Source organism: Vipera ursinii (assembly GCF_947247035.1).
Source record: "Vipera ursinii genome assembly, chromosome: 1".
Taxonomy (NCBI): Eukaryota; Metazoa; Chordata; class Lepidosauria; order Squamata; family Viperidae; genus Vipera; species Vipera ursinii.
In genome coordinates this window covers 352,926,153-352,946,929 of record NC_139512.1, presented here as the reverse complement: position 1 = coordinate 352,946,929, position 20,777 = coordinate 352,926,153, and the positions used below count along the sequence as shown (strand labels likewise).

The window sequence follows — 20,777 nt, the reverse complement described above, 5'->3', positions numbered from 1 at the left end:
AAGTCAGCTTAATTGCCCCCAACAATCTGGGTCTTAAACAATCTTAAACAATTGGACGTAGAAACTTAGCATTGGGGGGGAATGATAACGTTGACAGGCCTCAGAGGACGTCTTATTGACTCCCAAGTTTTTCACTTGAGACATGGGAGGGCAGCGGTGAACAGGGAAGTAGAAAGTCAGAATAAAAACCACACTTTTCTATAGTTCCCTAAGAGCGGTTGGCTTTTCCTCTCAAAGGCCCGCTTTTTGGAGATGAATTAAGGTGGGACAGGCAAGGAAGGAAGAAATGCAGAAGCATTCTTCAACCTAAAGAATCTTCCCAGGATTGGACTAAAGAATCTTCCCAGGATTGGATTACGGATATTTTATCCAGAAAGCTTCCTTAATTTTTTTTAAATTCACAATATTCTCAATGCAGTCAATCTCTTAACCTGCTTCAACCAGCTGTTTCCTATTCAGAGAGTCTTGCTATTTTCCTTAATGCCAGCAAAAAAAAGCGGGGAGGGGGAGAAAAAAACGAGACCCAAAGACATTTGGGAAAGGAAAGAAGGCGAGATTTCTTACCTGGGGGGTTTTGGTGGCTTTGCTGTGCAGCTTGATCCGCTGGGCTTCCAAGTACTCTTGCAAAGGTTTCTGCAGTGAGGCACCAATGCCGGGCACGGAGCTATGGGTGAATCGGTGGGGGGAGTCGCGAGGGCGTTTGGGGAAGGGGGGCGAGGAAGAGAAAGGGGGAGGGAAAAGAGAGAGAGCACAAGAAACATGATTGGAGGGGGGAACTTACCCAATGAAAGCTAAAGAGGGAGAAGAAGAAGGAAAAAAAAAACAGCCCCCACGGAGGGGAAGGGGTGGCTCGGAAGAAAAGAAAAGTACACGGGCTGTCCTCCAGCTGGTGTAAAAAAATAAAATTAAAGGAAAAAGAAGAAGAAGAAGAAGAAGAAGAAGAAGAAGAAGAAGAAGAAGAAGAAGAAGAAGAAGAAGAAGAAGAAGAAGAAGAAGAAGAAGAAGAAGAAGAAGGAAATCAGCCAAGAAAAGAAAAGATGGGAGGGAAAAAATTGCTTTGGCAAAGTTGGCAAGATCAGCTAAAAACTCCGGCTGGGCGCAGAGAAGGAAGGTCTGAAGCTGGGACTGGCACTTCCTGAAGTGGGGCTGCCCTGTGGGTCAGGCCGGGTTGGCGTCCCCACCATTTGTCACCCAGGGGTTCCTGTAAGAACTGGCTTGAACCGATTAGCGAGGAAATGACTTGGCTGGTGTCAGTCCCCCGTTTAAAAAAGAAACTGCCCGCCTCCCGCTGCTGACTTGCCCCCCTCCTCCCCAAAAGAGGCGGGCCTGGCCCAAACCAAGTCCTTATTAGGACAACTCCTGCGTCATTCCTCCCCCCCTCCCCACACCCCCAGGGCCTTATCCCGAAAAGAATGCATTCCCCAGCTGCAGAAAGGTACCTCCCATCAAAAGTCAGGCAATGAAAGGGGGGGGGAATAGAAGAAAGAAAGAGAGAGAGACAGGGAAAGAGAAAGAAGAGAAAGGGAAGACAGGAAAGGAATAAGAGAAAGAATAAAACAGAGAGAGAGAAAGAGAGTAAGGAAGGTAGGAAAGAAGGAAGGAGAAAGAAAGAAAAAGAAGAGAAAGGAAAGAGAAAAAGGAAGGAAAGGAAGGAAGGAAAGAAAGGAATAAGAAAGAATAAAAGAAAGAATAAGAGGTAGAGAAAGAGGAAGGAGGGAAAGAAGGAAGGAAGGAAAGACAAAAGAGAAAGAAAGAAAGGAAAAGAAAGAAAGGGAATAAGAGAAAGAATAAAAGAAAGAGAAAAAGAGAAAGTAAGAGTAAGGAAGGTAGGAAAGACAAAAGAAAGAAAAAGGAAAAGAAAGAGGGAATAAGAAAATATAAGAAAGAGTAAGGAAGGTAGGAAAGAAGGAAGGAGAAAAGAGAAACAAAAGATAAAGGAAAAGAAAGAAAGAAAGAAAGAAAAAGAAAGAAAGAAAAAGAAAGAAAGGAAGAAAAAGGAAGAAAGAAAGAAAGAAAGAAAGAAAGAAAGAAAGAAAGAAAGAAAGAAAGAAAGAAAGAAAGAAAGAAATCGATTAACAAAGATTCTTGGCTTCTGAATCATGCCGCAGTGTTTCCTGGCTGGCTAAGGCTGCAGAGGAACTGTGCTGATTACCACTTTTCCTTAAGATAGAAAGAAATGCTGGCTTGGCACAAATGAGAGGGGTGGGCTTGGGGGAAATCAGGCTGAGAGCTGCCTTTTTCTCTGGAGCTAAGAGAAAGCTTGAATCCACAATGGAAGCCCCCCCCACCCCCCAAAAAAGTGATCCATGACATCCTTTGGAAGCATTATGAATGGGGTGGAGGTGGAGGAGTTTTTCTCTCTACTAGCATATTCAGCCCCCACCACGCCCAAAACAGGATCAGGCCAAAGCAGGTATCATTCTGTGTCTGTGCCCCCCCTTGTGTAAAGAAAGCGGGGGTGGGTGGTCTCCAGCAGCATGGACAAGGTGCCCTTTAAGATGCTGGAGAAAAATGGGGAAGGAGGGTCACAAATGGACAGTGAAAACAATTAACCAGTGGAACGACCTGCCTCCAGAAGTTGTGGGTGCTCCCACACTGGAAGTTTTTAAGAAGAGACTGGACAACATTTGTCTGAAATGGTATAGGGTTATTCTGCCTGAGCAGGGGGCTGGACTAGAAGACCCCCAAGGTCCCTTCCAACTCTGTTATTCTATTATTGTAGTGGAAGCCACCAATGACGGTATTTTCTCTACTGGCTGGCTGGGGATGAAGAAGGGGGGGAGGAAGAGAGAAAGAGAAAGAAAGAAAGAAAGAAAGAAAGAAAGAAAGAAAGAAAGAAAGAAAGAAAGAAAGAAAGAAAGAAAGAAAGAAAGAAAGGAAGGAAGGAAGGAAGGAAGGAAGAAAAAAGAAAGAAAGAAAGAAAGAAAGAAAGAAAGAAAGAAAGAAAGAAAGAAAGAAAGAAAGAAAGAAAGAAAAAGAAAGAAAGAAAAGAGACAGGGAAAGAAAAAGAAAAGAGGGAAAGAAAAAGAGAAGGAAGAGAAAGAAAGAAAGAAAGAAAGAAAGAAAGAAAGAAAAAGAAAGAAAGAAAAGAGACAGGGAAAGAAAAAGAAAAGAGGGAAAGAAAAAGAGAAGGAAGAGAAAGAAAGAAAGAAAGAAAGAAAGAAAGAAAGAAAGAAAAAAAGAAAGAAAAAGAAAGAAAGAAAGAAAGAAAGAAAGAAAGAAAGAAAGAAAGAAAAAAAGAAAAAAGAAAGAAAAAAGAAAGAAAAAGAAAATAAAGAAAGAATAAGAAGGTGATTGATTAACAAAGAATCTTGGCTTTTGAACACATTTGGAAGAGTCAGTAACGCCAGTGAAAACCAAAAATTGGGACCTGGGAAATCTGGGAGAGCTGGCTGACTTCAACGCCATCTCCGGAATCTCATGGGGTCCCCATTGGATCCCCCTGCCCCAAACGTTGCCCTTTGGGGCTTTCCTCTTTGGGGGGATTGCTGGAAGCCAAAAGGGGGGATTTGTGGGTCAAAAAAAAAATTCTCAACCACTCGTCTTCTCACAAGTGGACAAAGTATTAAAAAAAAATCTTCTCAATTAAATTAGATTATGGCTTCCTTTGTTATTTGCTTTGGACTGTAAGAACAGCAGCATATCAATTTAATCAATAAATAAATTCACAACGTTCTTTTGTCATATGTACATCAAGGTCTGAATAGCGCACATGCACACAAAATCCACAAAAAAAACAACAACAACAAAGAATGGACAAGCCCAGACAATATCGCAGATATTTCTTATACAAGCAGTCCTCAACTTAGAACAGTTTGCTCAATGACCGTCCAAAGTTACAAGGACTTTGAAAAAAGTGACTTATGTCCCTTGCAGCATCCCTATGGTCACGTGATCAAAACTCAGACACTTGGCAACCGGTTCATACACACACACACACACACACACACACACACACACACACACACACACACACACACACATATATATATATATATATATATATATATATATATATATATATATATATATATAAATTCCATTTGTATCCCGCCCTTCTCCGAAGACTCAGGGCGGCTTACAAGCTTAGCAGTAGCCTTCATTCTATGTATATGCCTGCTTATTAGGGCTTTCACACACACCCCAAGCGGCATTATTACAAAGTCAGCTTAATTGCCCCCAACAATCTTTTGTTCTTTTCAATATGTGTGACACCCTCCCTGTTTTAACAAGACACACAGGTTAAAAAGCACCTCTGCCTTTCAGTAAATCCAGTACCTTTATTTGACTGGGAAGTTTTAAGGCCACAAGCATGTCCTAACACAGACTCAACTGGTATGTACTGAAACCAATAATAATAATAAAAAAAATTAAAACAAATCCATCCCACAACCTGGCCTCCAATTTTATACCAGGAACAATTCCTCAATCCTTGAAAAAATAAAATGTAGCATATGGTCTCTTTTTTTTTTTTAAAAAAAAGGGAGTAAGTGACCCTCCCTGAAAAAAATTAGAGACCCATCCCCAAACATTTTACAGCGCGCTGTTGTAAAAAAAAAAAAAGGGCGATATCGTATTAAGAAAAACTCTCACCTTAGAGACACCTTTCCCGCCTTAAAAATTAAGACTCATCGTGGTTCTGGTATGAGTCTCCCCCCAATGCCTTTTGCCTGGCAAAGCGAGTCATCTTTTACAGACCAATTCTGCATTTCAGTAAAGATGACACAGACCCCCAGATCAGACAAATCTGTTCGAACTTACAAAGAGAGTCAGCAGATCTTAGATAAGAAAAGCCCAGACAATGAGTATTAAATGAGTGGCTGAATACTACTCATCTCGTAAGGGCTTAAACCCACTTGCTATTGAAATTTAACTGCAGAATAAAGTCCAACCAATATTGAAGATTGGGGTAAGGCTTGATTCTTCTGCATCAACAATTTACTTTTTTGGGACTTTGATTATTTGATTACTCTATTTAAGAATTAAGAATTAGCTAAAATTTAAAACAGAATCTGGTTGTGTATAAATAGTGGTAGATCGATAAACATAGGCTTGTGGTCATGTCAGTAACGTGTGATGTATTAGGATGTGAAACAGATAGTGTTTATTAGGTAGAACATAGCTACTCAGCCACTGTGTACATGTTAGATGCTATAGTTTTTGCTGTAATGAAATAAGGGAAATTTGGGTTGTGAATATTATTTGGGATGTTAAAGGATAAATTTGAATAATATAATAAAAATTAAAATTAGGTAAACTTTAATAACAGGACATAGATATATTTCAATGAAATTGAATTGACAAATTTTTCAACTGACCGTGCTATTTCTAGAAATTTATTAGTTTAAACTGGTTGTATGAAATGTTAAGGGAAATTGAGAAGGATGTTTTGATAATGTAACCTGAATTATGTACTGAAAACTCTGTTACTGAATCTCTGATTACCCAGTCATCATGTTGCTTTCTAAATATGTAGATTTTAACTGAAAAACCAATAAAATTTGTTTTAAAAAAACAACAATTCACTTTTTAAAATTTTCTCTTTTATAACTCTCTTTCCGGTAATCGAATGTGCCATAAACTAATCATCTTTTAAATCAGCTGCACAGTACAGGTTTTAATAGGTTTTGCCGTGGGGCTTGGAGGGTGCTTATATATTGAGACAACTACATTTAACTAGTGAAACTTTGCTATTTTCAAAAGCCAGAAGGTGAAATAAAAGCAGCTTTAAATAACTGGCTGTTTTTAATCTGCGGCCTCTGGTGCTAATTGTGGATTATTAGTTAAGGAGGCAAAAATTAAGATACCTGTTTTTTCATGTACATAATGACGTTTCAGTACATGCAAACAGGTAAGAGAGAGAAATTTGTTTCTCTTATCTAATGAAAAGGAAAATTAAAAAAACCCCCACCACATTTCTGATCTTGGAAAAAAAAAGTTTTACGAAAGCAGAAAATGAAATCTCTTAATGCCGGGTTCCTTTGAAAGGTTGGGAGGAAAAAAAATATTTCAAAAGGGCTGTGTGTTAATTTAATTTGTATAATGCTATAGCTGGGCAAAACCCTTTTTTTTTTTGGTAGATTACAGGAGTTGTCTAAAAATAGCAGTCCTTCGGGTACGATTCTCCATTAATTAACCACTTAATTAAGCATCTTTACTTAAATGGTGAATTAATTTTAATTTAAGCATTGTTAATTAACCATTAAGAATTAAACACGAACATGTGCTGCTGTGCTTTCTTATTTAAAAACAAGTTCCAGTTTTCTTGTGGCTTTTCAAAATTAGATAAATAAAAATAAGAAGGGAGGGTGGGGGGAAAGCAATTTTTGGAATGAACTTTTGCTGAACGGCTGTATGGTTTTTGACTTCACTTCTGAGGCGATCAGCCACCCACCCGGGGCAAATAATTCTCAACTTCTGCTAATTTTCCAGTTTAAGAAGACAAGTTGCTTTTCTCAAAATGAGGCTTCAGGGGGGTGCGAATTACAAATCCTTTATCTGGTTTAGAGATACACAGTCTAAAAAAGCTTCAACCCTTGAGAATTTTTCTGCATCTTATTGAAATTATTCATTTTTACAATGTATATCTTGGCTTTTGGTCCTTGAAGCATTTCTGTGAAACACCCTGAGAAGTGCCAGCAAGTTCCCCATTTTTTCTGAACTTATACACTTCCTTTCATTATGCAGAGCCCAGTTAAAAAAAAATAAATGCATATCTATCAGTTAGACATAGGTGAAGAGGAAAATATTATGTGGTCGCTTAACGGGGGTCTTCCAATTTTTTTTTCCAAATTTCAAAAGAAGACGATTAAGACGTATGAAATATAAATAAGAGAGGAAATTGGCATAGAATCAGCTGCACTGGTGGCATATATTCTCACAGATATTTTTGATTAAAATATCTGTGCATAGAAAATAAAGTTCAGGTATTAAAAATCATTTTGGTGTTGAATGAAATGGGTGTATAATACCTACACTCAAATGAAAAAAAAGTTTTATTTAACTGAAGGACTTATTCTTAGATAAGCAGACAAAGTAAAGGTACATAAAACTTGAGTCCTGAAATCTACTGTTGTAAGGAAAAGCACAACTAATTCAACAGTTTATTTTTTTATTTTTTTAATTTTAATTCCATTTATATCCCGCCCTTCTCCGAAGACTCAGGGCAGCTTACAAGCTTAGCAGTAGGGGAAAACTCTTCCATTTCAGCTCTCTATAATATTTTTAATAACAAGAAATGGGTGTTTAATTTTATAGAATGGAGGTATAATTGTACCAAGTCACAATCCTTAACATTTGTATTGCAGATATAAGGCTGGCTTTTATTTTCTTGAAGTACAATTTAGGTGCTATAAATGCAATCCCAGGTTTCAGATACATAAGTCACTAAAATCAATACAGTCTACTTAAATCATTTGGATTGTAATTTGTTGAATTACATTTTAAAACATTGCTTGAACAAGACCCTAATTGTGTGAAAATGAACGGACATATAAATAAAGGTGAGTTGGCACTTTTTTGTACTTCTTAAATATTTCTGCTTTAAGGACTATAAAATTCTAGTTTAAAAATGAGTACAAGGCAAAGGAAGACGCTTTTAAAATTGTATTTTTGAACTCTAGGGTGTCGTGGTTAAATCTGTGCTCCGATTAAAAACGGGTTTTCAAAAACACAATAAATCATTAGAAAAATGACTTCAGCCCTCTCCTAAATCCTTTGTTTTCCATCACAAAGCTTTGTCCCTGGGGTGAATGCAGGGTGCCACGTATTTTTCATTCCCTCCTTTGGCATCCGTTTCTACCTTTGCACACCGAAAGCTGGAGAATCTACATTTAAAAAATTGATAGGGACACTTTCCAACCTCTGAAAAGAACTGCCTGTTTCACTTTCACCAGTGACACAGCCCTTTTTGAAAGAAAAACAGTTTCCAAGTCCCAGTCAACCTGTTCTCTACGACGGTTAAGAGGTCCACGTTTCAATTTCTCTCCCGGAAAGCGGGAGGAATTGAACCTTCTCTGCTCCTGAAAGCAATATGCCATAAATTATTGTCGTGTCAGTTATCTTGCTGCTATTCATTCAAGCTCAAGGCTCTGTCGATGCCTCGCCAACGTTTTTTCTTAAAATATAAATGTATATCCTGCCTTTATTATTTTTATAAATAACTCAAGGCGGAAAACCCACTCCTTTCTCTTCCCATTTTCCTCACAACAGCAAACCAGCGAAGTAGCCAATGGAGAAAAAACAGTTGCCCAGTGTGCTCCCAATTCGAATTGGTATTCATCTCCCCAAACAGGAATACAAGCTTCCTTTTTACTCCACACTCCACAAAAAAGCCATTTTCTTCCGTGTATTCTCTGCTCCGATTGTTAGTGAAGAGGTTAAACACTGGGACGCAAAGCCAAGGTAAATGACGTTTGAACCACGTCCACTGCCCTTCGGTGATCCGAGCGCCAGCCGCCTCAGGAACCTTCAAATTTTTAAGTCCCCCCCAAAGCCCAGGGAAGAACCCCCCACAGAACTCAAATAATACTAATAATAAAAAATTGTAATGCCGTGTGAATGGCAAGGTTTGACCTAATAGGTGAGTGGCAAGGTTTGTGCTAACGTGTGATTTGTGCGAACACTCGCAATCCTGAGTGCTTCTCTCTGAAGCCTCTGGACTGATCGTTAGGATATAACACCACAGGGTTAAAAATTTCCCAATCTTAGTCAGAGACTAACTCCAGGTTGTTCGACAACAGGGCCTTAAATCCCAAGAACAGTGAAGCCGATCTGCGAGCCAGCGGCTCTGGGAACGCACCCTGATCGGCTGATGATGAATTCTCTTCTTTTTTCCCCGTTTCCCTGGTGGGGCACGTTACGGCTGGAGTATGGATGGTGGGGCACAGTCACGGAGTCCAACTTGATCTACAATTCTAAGGGGGCAAATTTAAAAGAGGGCTCTACTAGTCCTCATGCGGACGCCAAATATAAGGACAGGGTGGGGATGTCCTGTCCAAGTATTTCTTCTCTCAGGCCACATCACTTCTCCTACCTGTTTTAGCTCCTCTTTCCATTTATATCTTATCTATCTACCTATCTTTCTATGTGTCCATCTGTCTGTCCCATCTATCTATCTATCTATCTATCTATCTATCTATCTATCTATCTATCTATCTATCTATCTATCTAGTTAACTAGCTCTCCATCCATCCATCCATCCATCCATCCATCCATCCATCCATCCATCCTCTATCTATCTATCTATCTATCTATCTATCTATCTATCTATCTATCTATCTATCTATCTACCTACCTACCCACCCACTCACCCACCCACCCACTCACCCACCCAATCTATCTCCCCTCTTTATGCTTTCTCTTTTTCTTTCGCTCTGGCTAACATTTCCTTTTAAACCTCCTCTTTTCCTCTCCTATACTCCATCTCTCCCCTTTAAGTCCCCTTTAACTTGGGAGCCCCCATTGCCTATAAATATGGAAGCATTTTTAAAAAAAAGCAATGAAGGAATGCATAATCGCCCTTTCCGTATTCTGTGCAGAGGAAATGGAGGCACAGGCAGTCCTCGATTTACAGCAACGATTAAGCCCACCTTTTTTGATCCTAAGTAGTGACTGCTGCAAAGCAGGTCATCACATGGCTGCACCTGATTTTACAAACCGTTTTTGCAGTGCTCGTTAAGTGAATGCTGCAGGTTGTTAAGTGAATCCATTGTTTGCTATGGGGCATTCCCTCCACCCCCCCCCCCCAGGAACCAGAAGAGAGACTGAACGCATTTATTAGCTCTCTTTCAAAAGAGCTTTAAACCCGGGTCTGTAAGGATCCCTGACAAGTGCTGAACAGTAAATCGGTCAAAAAGGCTGAGGCTGGGATTCAGCACGACTGATTTTAAACAGCCCCTGTCTTATTCCAATGCTGTGTGTGTGTGTGTGTGTGTGTGTGTGTGTGTGTGTGTGTGTGTCTGTCTGTCTGTCTGTCTGTCTGTCTGTCTCCCACCTACAGGAAGTTTTTTCTGCTAGGCAAAAAGAAACACAGCATAGCAGTTTAATGTCTGTTACAATGATACAGCAAGTAGGCCAAGGTGATCACGAAGAAAATTCTCCTCAGGGTGATTAATTGGTAGTGGTTAAGGTGCTGGCCTAGGAGATGGGGAGTTTTAGTCCTGTCAGAGACATGAAAGCCGACTGGGTAACGTCGGGCCATTCACCAGGAGACTGCGAGTTCTAGTCCTGCCTTTGGCAGGAAAGCTGGCTGGGTGTCTTTGAGCTGTCACTCTCTCTTAGCCCAACCCACCTTACAGGGTTGTTATGTGGAAAATAGGAGGAGGTGAGTTTCTTGCCTTGTGTTACTTCTAAAGACGGGATAAAACTTAACTAAGTATGTAAGAGAGTGAGGGAGTGAGGGAGAGGGAAAAGAGAAGAAAGGAAACGGAAGGGAAGGGAAGGGAAGGGTGGAAGGAAGGAAGGAAGGAAGGAAGGAAGGAAGGAAGGAAGGAAGGAAGGAAGGAAGGGGTATAATTGGGTTTTTTTTCCAAAAAAGCACTCCAAAAATGCACAAACACTGATTTTGTGGCTACTCTCAAAGCAAAGGGCAATCATATCTTGCATTGAGCATCTTGGAAGCAGACCAATAATTGCTGTAAGGAACAAAAGGCTGGTTTGGTCGGAAGTTCCATCTGACTCAACTTTGCTTTTCAACTCTGCCTTTCCGCCCGTCACTTTTTTCGCTGGCAGTTTTCAACTTGACTCTGCAAGCCATTTAGCCGGTTGTACGTTGCCCACCCTGGGGCCTAGTGGTTTTTCTGGGGGTTTTGTGTGTGTGTGTGTGTGTGTGTGTGTGTGTGTGTGTGTGTGTGTGGTGGGGGGCACATGAGAGCTGAGGAATTTGACCTCACCACCCTGAAGCTGTGTTCTTTGATAACTACATGAGTCAGGTCCCCACAGTCATCCACGTACCCGAAGACTCAGACAAGCAGATCATTGAAACAGGTTTGCCTTGAAGGGAGAAACGATGGAGGGAAGAATGGCAGCTGAGCTCTTCGGCACAGAGGATGTTATGCAAACTATACAATCGGGCTTTCCAAAAAAACATGTATTTATGGGTGATTTCAGACTGAGTCACAGGCACGGTTTTCGCCCTCTCTCAAGGCACCCTTTCAACCCTAGAGCCTTGGCATCGAGGTGCAGCCAGGAAGAAAAGGCGAAGAAGAGTAGAATAGGCAACGATCTCCCCAAATATTTGGGTCTCCCGGTTGCCATCTGGTTATCCTGTGGAGCTTTGCAGCTCAGGTATGAGGGAGCCCTATTTTAGAAGAAGGTGGTGCTGGGAATGGCAGACAGCCCGTTCCTGCAGTAGCCCTTGGACTTCCTAACATCTTGATGGTTGACAAATCAATAAATCCTTCCATCAAAATAGACTGTTACAAGGTATCTATCTATCTATCTATCTATCTATCTATCTATCTATCTATCTATCTATCTATCTATCTATCATCTACTTACCTACATATTATCTGTCTGTCTGTCTGTCTATCTATCATCTATCTGTCATCTACCTACCTACCTACCTACCTACTTGCTTATCATCTATCTGTCTGCCTGCCTATCTGTCTATCCATCTAATCCAGGAGTATCAAAGTGCCGGCCCACCCCATTGCGGGCAATGGCAAAACAGTCATGTGACATTGCGAGTTTGACATGTCTGATCTAATCTATTCACACACACCCCTCTCTCTCATCTACTTTTCTCTCTCCAATAAACCAATAAACCTCCCAGGTGGCAACAACCAGACCAACCACTTACTGGGCTCCATATCACCCCGAGGCACCCCCAGGCCCGTTAGCAGAACCACATCTTCGGGCATTGCCAAAGAGTGTCAAAATGGGGATCAATCTTATCTCTGCAAGGATGATGTTCCACAGGGAGGGATCCACTACGAAGAAGACCTTTCTTCTTGGTCCCAGTAAATGGACCCCCCCTTAGGAGAGGCGACCCCATAATATTCCCTGCCGTTGCACTGTGGTGGGTTGGATGACTGGAAAAAGTTGGTCCTTCACGTAACCTAGTTCCAAGCCACGTGATGGATGGAATAGAGGTGTGCAAGAACAATGGACGTGTGGGTTCTAAGACAACCTCAGTTTAAGCAACACAACTAGAAGACAAGGTCTGACGGATACCAAGTTGAATAGATGTTCCTCAAAGAGTTTGTCCAAGAAAAAGACTTCTCAAAGAAGTAGGTTAACTCAGTGCTGGCTGGAGAATTCTGGGAGTTGAAGTCCACCCATCTTAAAGTTCCCAAGGTTGAGTAACACTGAATTAAAGCATCACTGTTCTTCCTCTAACATCCCCCTCTCACTTTCTCCTTATCACCCACATATCCGGGGACACACCTTCCACCTGGCTCAGCCCAACCTTGAAACTGTTCTTTCCCCCACCCCCTGTTTTTACACACCTCCAGGCTGTCATGCGAGTAGCAATAACGGCCAGAGTGTTTCTTGGAATGAGCTGTCACTTCCTGTAGTGATTAAAAAAAAATTATCTCAGCATTGAAGAAAAATCACCCTTTCTCAATGTGCCATATATTACAGGTCAGAGAACAACAACCACCAAAAAATAATAATAATAATCTACAGGGTGATTCAGAACAAATCCAGAATCATCTGGAATCGATTTTGGTGGGACCCAAATTTTAAATGCGGGAGAAAAAAAAAAAAGCAAGAAGAACTACCGGGACAAAATTTGAGAGCCCGATTTTCTGAATCAAAGGGGAAAAAAACCCACTTTCCATTCTCGCTTTTCAAAACAGAAGGAATTAAATTTTGAGGCGCTTCCTGTATTCGTCCATCTCAGCCCTGGCCAAGCATGGTCCTTGACGTGACAGCAGTCTTCCAATATCTCAGGGGCTGCCCCAAAGAAGAGGGAGTCAAGCTATTCTCCAAAGCACCTGAAAGCAGGACAAGAAGCAATGGATGGAAAGTAGTCAAGGAGAGAAGCAACCTAGAACTGAGGAGAAACTTCCTGACAGGACAATTAACCAGTGGAACAACCTGCCTCCAAAAGCTGTGAATGCTCCAAAACTGGAAGTTTTAAAGAAGAGACTGGACAGCCATTTGCCTGAAATGGTATAGGGCTTCCTGCCTGAGCAGGGGGTTGGACTAGATGACCTCCAAGGTCCCTTCCAATCCTGTTATTCTGTTACTTCTCACTTGAGATAAACCGTTCAAACAACACAAAGGTGTTTGTCACAAAAATGAAAATGATTTATTAAAAAATTAATACATTTGCTTGCCTGCACTGATGAGGTTATCTAGTTTAGTAATGAAACGTCTAAAAAGAAAACCACCAAGCTTGCAGATCACCAAGGACCGCACAATTGATTAAATAATAATAATAATAATAATAATAAATTGCTGGTTTCTTTAACTTAGTCATACAGCAGGTTTTTGATTTCCTGCTTCCCAGTTCACATGACTAGTGTTTTGTAGTTGGCCGTTCAAGTTGGGTTAAATCCTTGTGAGTGAAATTTCCCTCTTTGACCTCATCCTCTGAAGCCCTTCATTATTATGCAATTGTGGTTTATTTAAAAAAACAGTTTGTTTAGAGCTTCTTTTGCATCTATGTTTCTTCTCTCTCTCTCTCTCTCTCTCTCTCTCTCTCTCTCTCTCTCTTTTAAAAAAAAATTAAACTTTCTCTTTCCACTTGCTGTTAAATTACCTTTCCGGGCAGAAGACTCAAAACATATAATTCTACTGGGTTTCTGATTTATACTCTGTGGGAAGAGATAGTTGGCTGCACTAAGAAAGGAAAAGGCTTGGGAACCATTTTCACCGACAAATATTTTAAAAGGCTCTTGTTTGTCACGCAGACCGAGTGTTAAGACCAATCCAGTTAACACTCTCCTTGTTTAAACTTTCCGATCGGGAGGAATGCGACAGCATCTTTTTTAACTAACCAATTTTATAAAAAGACATAAGCTGCCCTGAGCTCAAAGTTACAAGGACACCGGAAAAAGTGACTTAGGACCGTTTTTCACACTTATGACCGCTGCAGCATCCCCGTGGACACATGATCAAAATTTGGATGCTTGGCAACTGGCGTGTATCTATGACAGTTGCGGTGTCCGGGGGGTAATGTGATCATCTTTTGAGATCTTTTTATCAAGCAAAGTCAATGGGGAAGCCAGATTCACTTAACAACCGTGTGACTAAACAACTGCAGTGATTTCCTTAACAAGTGTGGCAAGAAAGGTCATAAAATGGGGAAAAACTCACTTAACAAATATCTCACTTAGCAACAGAATGGTAGATAGAGCAAGGGGTTGGACTAGATGACCTCCAAGGTCTCTTTCCAACTTTATATTATTATTATTATTATTATTATTATTATTACTATTATTATTATTTACAACCATGTTACAAACTTAACAACCGTGGGTGATTCTCTTAACCACTAGGGCAAGGAGGGTTGTAACATGGGGCAAAACACACTCAACCGTCTTGCTTAGTAGCGGAAATTTAGGCTCAATTGTGGCTGTAAGTCAAGGACTATCTGTGCTTTAAATCTGATGCCCACGTGAGCCCAACTACACAATCTATTTTCAAACTTTCTTTTAGACTCAGTTCGGTGTGAATCTTCTCTCTCAGATATTGCTCATCTCCCTAATATCACATTGAACTTTGTCCAAGTAGGATTTTCTAAGCAGAAATTTCCAGAAGATGTAGAGGGAATATTTTACTTTTAAATAACTAAGTATTGGAAGCACACTAATTACAGGGTAGCAGAGAGAAAAAGTACCAGAATGGAGAGAAGAAGATTCAATTGATAGGATATAACATGGCCAATTTTTCAGCATTCATCCTATGACGAAAAAACAGGGCACTTAAGTCTAATACAATCATTTTCAAAACCAGAAATCTTTGCAAGTTTATGCAGAATCAGGCAGCCGACAAGGAAATAAATAACAAATGGATGAAATAAAAGGATAACAAAGGGTTAATTTCTTAAAATTGTCCCTAATGGTGTATTTTTTTTCCCTTCACTTTTTTTTTTAAAGCCAAAATAATACAATTAAGAAGTAAACTTTCTAGGAGTGGATGACAATAACAGTTTGTTAACAGAGAGTTTTGAAACATTTTTTTTGTTTTACTATTATTGTTCTTCCTCTTAACTACTTTATCACTAATATAACATATAGAAGACAAATCAACAATTTGCAAATAGATTGAATAGTTTAAAGTTTTTTGGGAGGGCCTGTTTCACAAGGGGCGGGAACTAATGTGGCAGTAAAATATTAATCAATATTCAACTAGAGGGGATCATATGTGCATAATGTGTTATTTTTGATGCACCTTTTTAATGCATTGGTTGTTTTGCGTTTTTTGTCTTTTGAGGGGGAATTTTGTATTTTAATCTTGTCTTGAACAAAATTTAAAAAATTGTCAAAAAAGAAATATTTGCTGATTATATCTTGAGTTTAAAAAACCAACAAACACACCATTCAGTATCATTTAAAGCCAAGATGATGTAATCAAGGCATTCTCCTGCTTGAACAGGGGGCTGGACTAGAAGACCTCCAAGGTCCCTTCCAATTCTATTCTATTCTATTCTATTCTATTCTATTCTATTCTATTCTATTCTATTCTATTCTATTCTATTCCTAATTCTTATTCTATTCTATTCTATTCTATTCTATTCTATTCTATTTTCTATTCTATTCTATTCTATTCTATTCTATTCTATTCTATTCTATTCTATTCCATTTTCTATTCCATTCTATTCTATTCTATTCCATTTTCTATTCTATTCTATTCTATTCTATTCTATTCTATTCTATTCTATTCTATTCTATTCTATTCTATTCCATTCCATTATCAGCTTAGCTTTAAAAAAAAACATTTGAACAAAAATCATGCCATTCAGTAAAATTTTGTGATAGAATTCCCTATGCTTGAGTTGGGGGGGCAGCTAAAATGTAACCACGTCTACAACAGTGTGATCTTTAAATTTTGAATGGCTGGTAGTGAAAACACTCAAATCTGTATTTCAAATGGAAATAACGGCACGGGAGTGCTGCAAAGTACATTTTTATGTCTGGCCAAGGAAATGAAATACATGGGGGATTTGTATGTTTGCTTTTGCAAGTCCAGCTTTCCTAATCCTAACATCTGGAAAGACAATGAAGCGCAAATCCCAAATCTGGAAAACCATTTTCCCGAAAGTCTGCAGGGTGAGTTAGGATCTCTTCCTTGCGGTCTGGGAACCCTAAATCAATTCTAAACATAGACAAAAGAATTTTCTCTAATCTCAGCTTCCTCTCCAGATTTCAGGCAGACTTCTGGAGAAAGCGAGAGATGTCAGAAGCATCCACCGAAAAAAAGTTGGGATTCTCTCTTCATTACAGAAGAAGCTGTAAGGTCCAGGCGGCAGCATTTCCAGGTAAGGAAATGGTGGATGGGCCCTATATATATATGCAGGATCATGAGGACCAGAATATTAATCCTTTTTTTGGAGATAAAGCATAACTTCACCTGTAGTTCATATCTCAGCTTCTCCAGGTAAGGCTGGAGAAGTCTACTCGCTAAAACCAAGCAAAGGTCTACTCTGGCATAATTCAACTTTGATCTCTTTTTCCTTTAGCTGGATATACCCTCAGCTGTTTTCTAAGACAATGGACCTCGCCTATCATCTTAACAAAAAGATTGACACAGGAGCAAGATCTTGCTGTCTGTATGAAAATCAGTAACATCTAGACATGTTTTTGGATCTTCCAACCTGAAGAAAGGAAAATCCCAGGTCTTCAGCTCACAAAAGATAGACGGGAGAGAGAAGATCTCCCAGAACTGAGATGCTGGAAGACACTGTAATTCCTTAACACCGTATCACTTTGTCTAATTCTCTGCTATTGTATAGGAAAATCATCGTTATGAGATGGCTGGGAAGCCCCTCTTAAAAACTTGAGATTTGAGAATGGAGAATTCACAACAGTGGTGGGCAAATTATTCCACTCTCGTCTGAAACTTATACTCAGGATTTTTCCTTACATTTAAGAATTTCCTTATATTTAAATTCAATTTAGATTCATTCATTTATTTAAGAACATTTACATAGCCGCCCAATTCGCTCTCAGTGACTCCGGACAGCTTACAAAGATAGTTGCAAGTTAGTACTCATTATTTCTGATTTTTTTCTGTTTCATGCAATGTCGGGCAAAAGGAATAATTTTTTGTACGTTTTCTAATTTAGCTGGTGGATTGATTTAAGATTTTTTTTAAAAAAAAATGGGGTTCCAAACTTGGTGTTAGGGAAATGCTTTTATTAGGCCAGCTGACGGTCTAATATAACGGATAAATTTAATTATCTTAAATTAAAGGAGAAGGCATTGTTAAGGATTACTAATAAACTATGTTGCTCGGGCTTCCTAGGTTTTTTTTATTCATGCTACAATTAAAAAACAAAATCTGGAAAAATAAATGTTTTCTCAGTTGTGGTAACTGTAACAGTCTTGATACAACTGACCTGAATTAATAAATAAATTGAATAAATAGATCTAATTTGTAATTTTATTTGTGACACTTATTTATAAAAATAAAAATAAGTTGCAAATGAAGGCAAATATATATGTCCCAGGAAAATGTTGCAGGATTCAGTCTGGCTCTCTGCTTCTGGTGACTGACCCAGATTGGATCCTGCAAAATCAAGTTATTTGTAAAAATAATAAAGGTAGGATACAAAGAAACAAAACAAACCAAATTAATACATAAATTCCAACTTTTGTTAAATTGAATTTAGATCCTTTCCAGTCGTGAGATAGAGTGGAAATTTAAAATGCTCAGTTCTAAATAGCATAATGCTCAGCCTTACCTTAATTCGAAATGAACTGAAATTAATGGAATTTCTGCAGTAATATTAGGGTTTCATTGAAAAAATGTTTACGTTAAGCATTTTGATTCTGAGCAAGTCCTGTGATTCTAGTCATGGTTACACTTTTCTTTTCTTTTTTTGGGGGGGGGTATGCTACTCCAGAGAGAAATGGATGAGATAATGTTACAGCAGGGGTCTTCAGACTTGGCCCTTTTATGACTCGTGGACTTCAACTCCCAGAATTCCTCAGTCAGGCAGGTGTGCCTGCTTGAGGAAAGGTGGGAGCTGAAGTCCCCGAGTCATAAAAGGGCCAAGTTTGAAGACCCCTGTGTTAAGAGATGGGAGGAGGGAATTCTGATTTTTAAAAATCAGAAAGATAGGACGACTTTCCAAGCATTTTTGAAGTCTGACATCAAGGGTTTAACAAGCTTCTGAATCCAGCAGAGTCTCTCTCTTTTTTTCCCCTGCCTTTTTCTTTCAAAGATGCTTAATGGTCTCCACAGGCATTCAAACGCCCCGATGAGTAACTGTGAGACAAAATGCTACTATATGCTTTCCGTCCCGAGACTTGCGTGCTTGAAAATCTCTCTCGCTCAGCAGAATATTTGATGCTGCAAGGGGAGCAGCCCGAGAGCCATTGGCACAGAGATCTAATCAATGAGCGCAGATTTAACTTGGCAGGAGTTTTCTTCCGAAGTTCCGGAGAGATGATTTAAAAAGCAAAAACAAAACAAAACTCAACAACCTACAGATTTATTCCAGCACTGAAGCTTCCAAGAATGTTATTTAGATCCTTCAGCTCTTTTGTAAAAGGCTTCTTCCCATGTCACGTTTACATACTTCAAGGGCAATGGCTTCCAGACATTCCAAATCCCCAAAGAATCCTTCAGACAAATTTCCCGCCTTACAAAATACCAAGAGTATAAATCATGGATATTAATTCCATCAGGCTATATACGTTGAACAAAAACAAGAAGAGGGGAAAAAAACACCCACCCACCGCCACCACCATTGAGAACACCACACTTTAGTTCCGGGTTCTTCAACTTGGCCCTTTTATGACTTGTGGACTTCAACTCCCAGAATTCCTCAGCCAGGCCCGCGTGCGTGGCTAAGGAATTCTGGAAGTTGACGTCCACAAGTCAATGAAGGGGCCATAGTTCCTCCATGTTGGCTGAGGAATTCTGGGAGTTGAAGTCCACAAGTCAATGAAGGGGCCATAGTTCCTCCATGTTGGCTGAGGAATTCTGGGAGTTGAAGTCCACAAGTCCTACAAGGGCCAAGTTTGAAGACCCCCTGCTATAGTTGGTGGGCTATGTTCTACAGCTGGCTTTGAAACGCCAACAACTCACACAAGATGTCCATGGCGTGGTTTGTTACGATGAGGTTTTTTTTTTTTGATATAGGGAAGTGTGGGGTCCTTGGTACTCTCTGAGTGTGGTGGTTTTCTTGCAGACGTTTCATGACTCAACTAGGTAATGTCATCAGTGCCAGAAGGGAATGGGGTTTGCTCTCCGTTTATAGACAAGTGGTAGTCAGATGCGCCCGTCTGCGTATGCGTTCACGCGTGCGTGCGTGCGTGCGCACATTTCTCTGCTCCTCCCTTTCCCTCTGGGCCACCAACTTGGAAAATTTGGGGAGCTCTGGACTAGATGAATTACAAGTCCCTTCCAACTCTGTTCTCCTATATGGTTACTCTAATATTAACCTAGAAGAAGGGGACGGCAGAGAACGAGGTGGCTGGATGGAGTCACGGAAGCAGTAGGCGTGAGCTTAAATGGACTCCAGAAGATGGTAGAGAACAGAAAGGCCTGGAGGAACGTTGTCCATGGGGTCGTGATGGGTTGGACACAACTTCGCAACTAACAACAACAACAACAATATTAACCTTAACCTTTACTAGAAGGCTCCGTTCCGTCGTACTGACAGGTAGTCCTTGACGTACGACCACAACTGAGCCTAAAATTTCTGCCGATAAGTGACACATTGGTTGAGTTTTGCCTCGTTTTATGACCTTTCTTGCCACGGTTGCTAAGTGAATCACTGCAACTGACTGTCAGTAACACAGTAAGTGAATCTGGCTTCCCCGCTGACTTGGTTACAAAAGATGGTCACGTGACCCAGGGACACTGCAACAGTCATAAATGTGAGCCAGTTGGCGAGTGTCCGAATTTTGATCGCGTGACCACGGGGATGCTGCAACGGTCCTAAGTGTGAAAAACGGTCCTAAGTCGCTTTTTCAGTGCCGTTGTAGCTTTGAACATTCACTAAATGCACGGTTATAAGTCGAGGAATACCTGGACAGATTTCCATCCTTATGAATTTTAATGTTAATATTTATCGTTTTAATGATTTGTCATTTTTGCCCTGTGAAGCGGCCTCGAGTTGCTTGATGCTGTGATGGGCGGTATATAAATTTAACAATAACGATGAAAATAGTAGAGTTGGAGGGGACCTTTGAGGTCGTCTAGTTTATTTAATAAATAAACTTCAAATGTGACTAGACGGGAATCAGAGTCAGAACAGAGTGGAAGGGACCTTGGAGGTCTTCTAGTCCAGCCCCCTGCTCAAGCAGGAGTTCAGACAAGTGGCTGTCCAGCCTCTTCTTAAAAACCTCCAGTGATGAAGCACCCACAACTTCTGGTGGCAAGCCGTTCCACTGGTTAATAATTGTCCTCACTGTTCGGAAGTTTCTCCTTAATTCCAGGTTGCTTCTCAACAACAAAGACAGCAAAGTAAAGGGCTTTGTTGTCTTCTTTTGGATGGTGGGGCGGGATGGACTTGGACCCAGAATAAAAACGAACGGGCAAGAGAAAGGAAGGCAATCCAGCTGAAGCGATCTGGCTCAAAATACAGGCAAGGCTTCAGCTTACAGCCATTCGTTCAGGGACTGCTTGACGTTGCAACAGCACTGAAAAAA

General features: G+C 40.2%; 1 protein-coding gene across 2 annotated transcripts in view; it reads right to left on the bottom strand.

Annotated features, from left to right (window-relative positions):
* Window positions 1–20,777, bottom strand: part of VMP1 (vacuole membrane protein 1) — a 148,319-nt gene that overhangs the window by 3,274 nt on the left and 124,268 nt on the right. For both annotated transcript variants that reach the window (XM_083379821.1, XM_083379820.1), the window contains one exon: window positions 565–664. In XM_083379821.1, coding sequence (XP_083235947.1) covers window positions 565–664 — 100 coding nt within the window. The remainder of the gene's footprint in view (window positions 1–564; window positions 665–20,777) is intronic.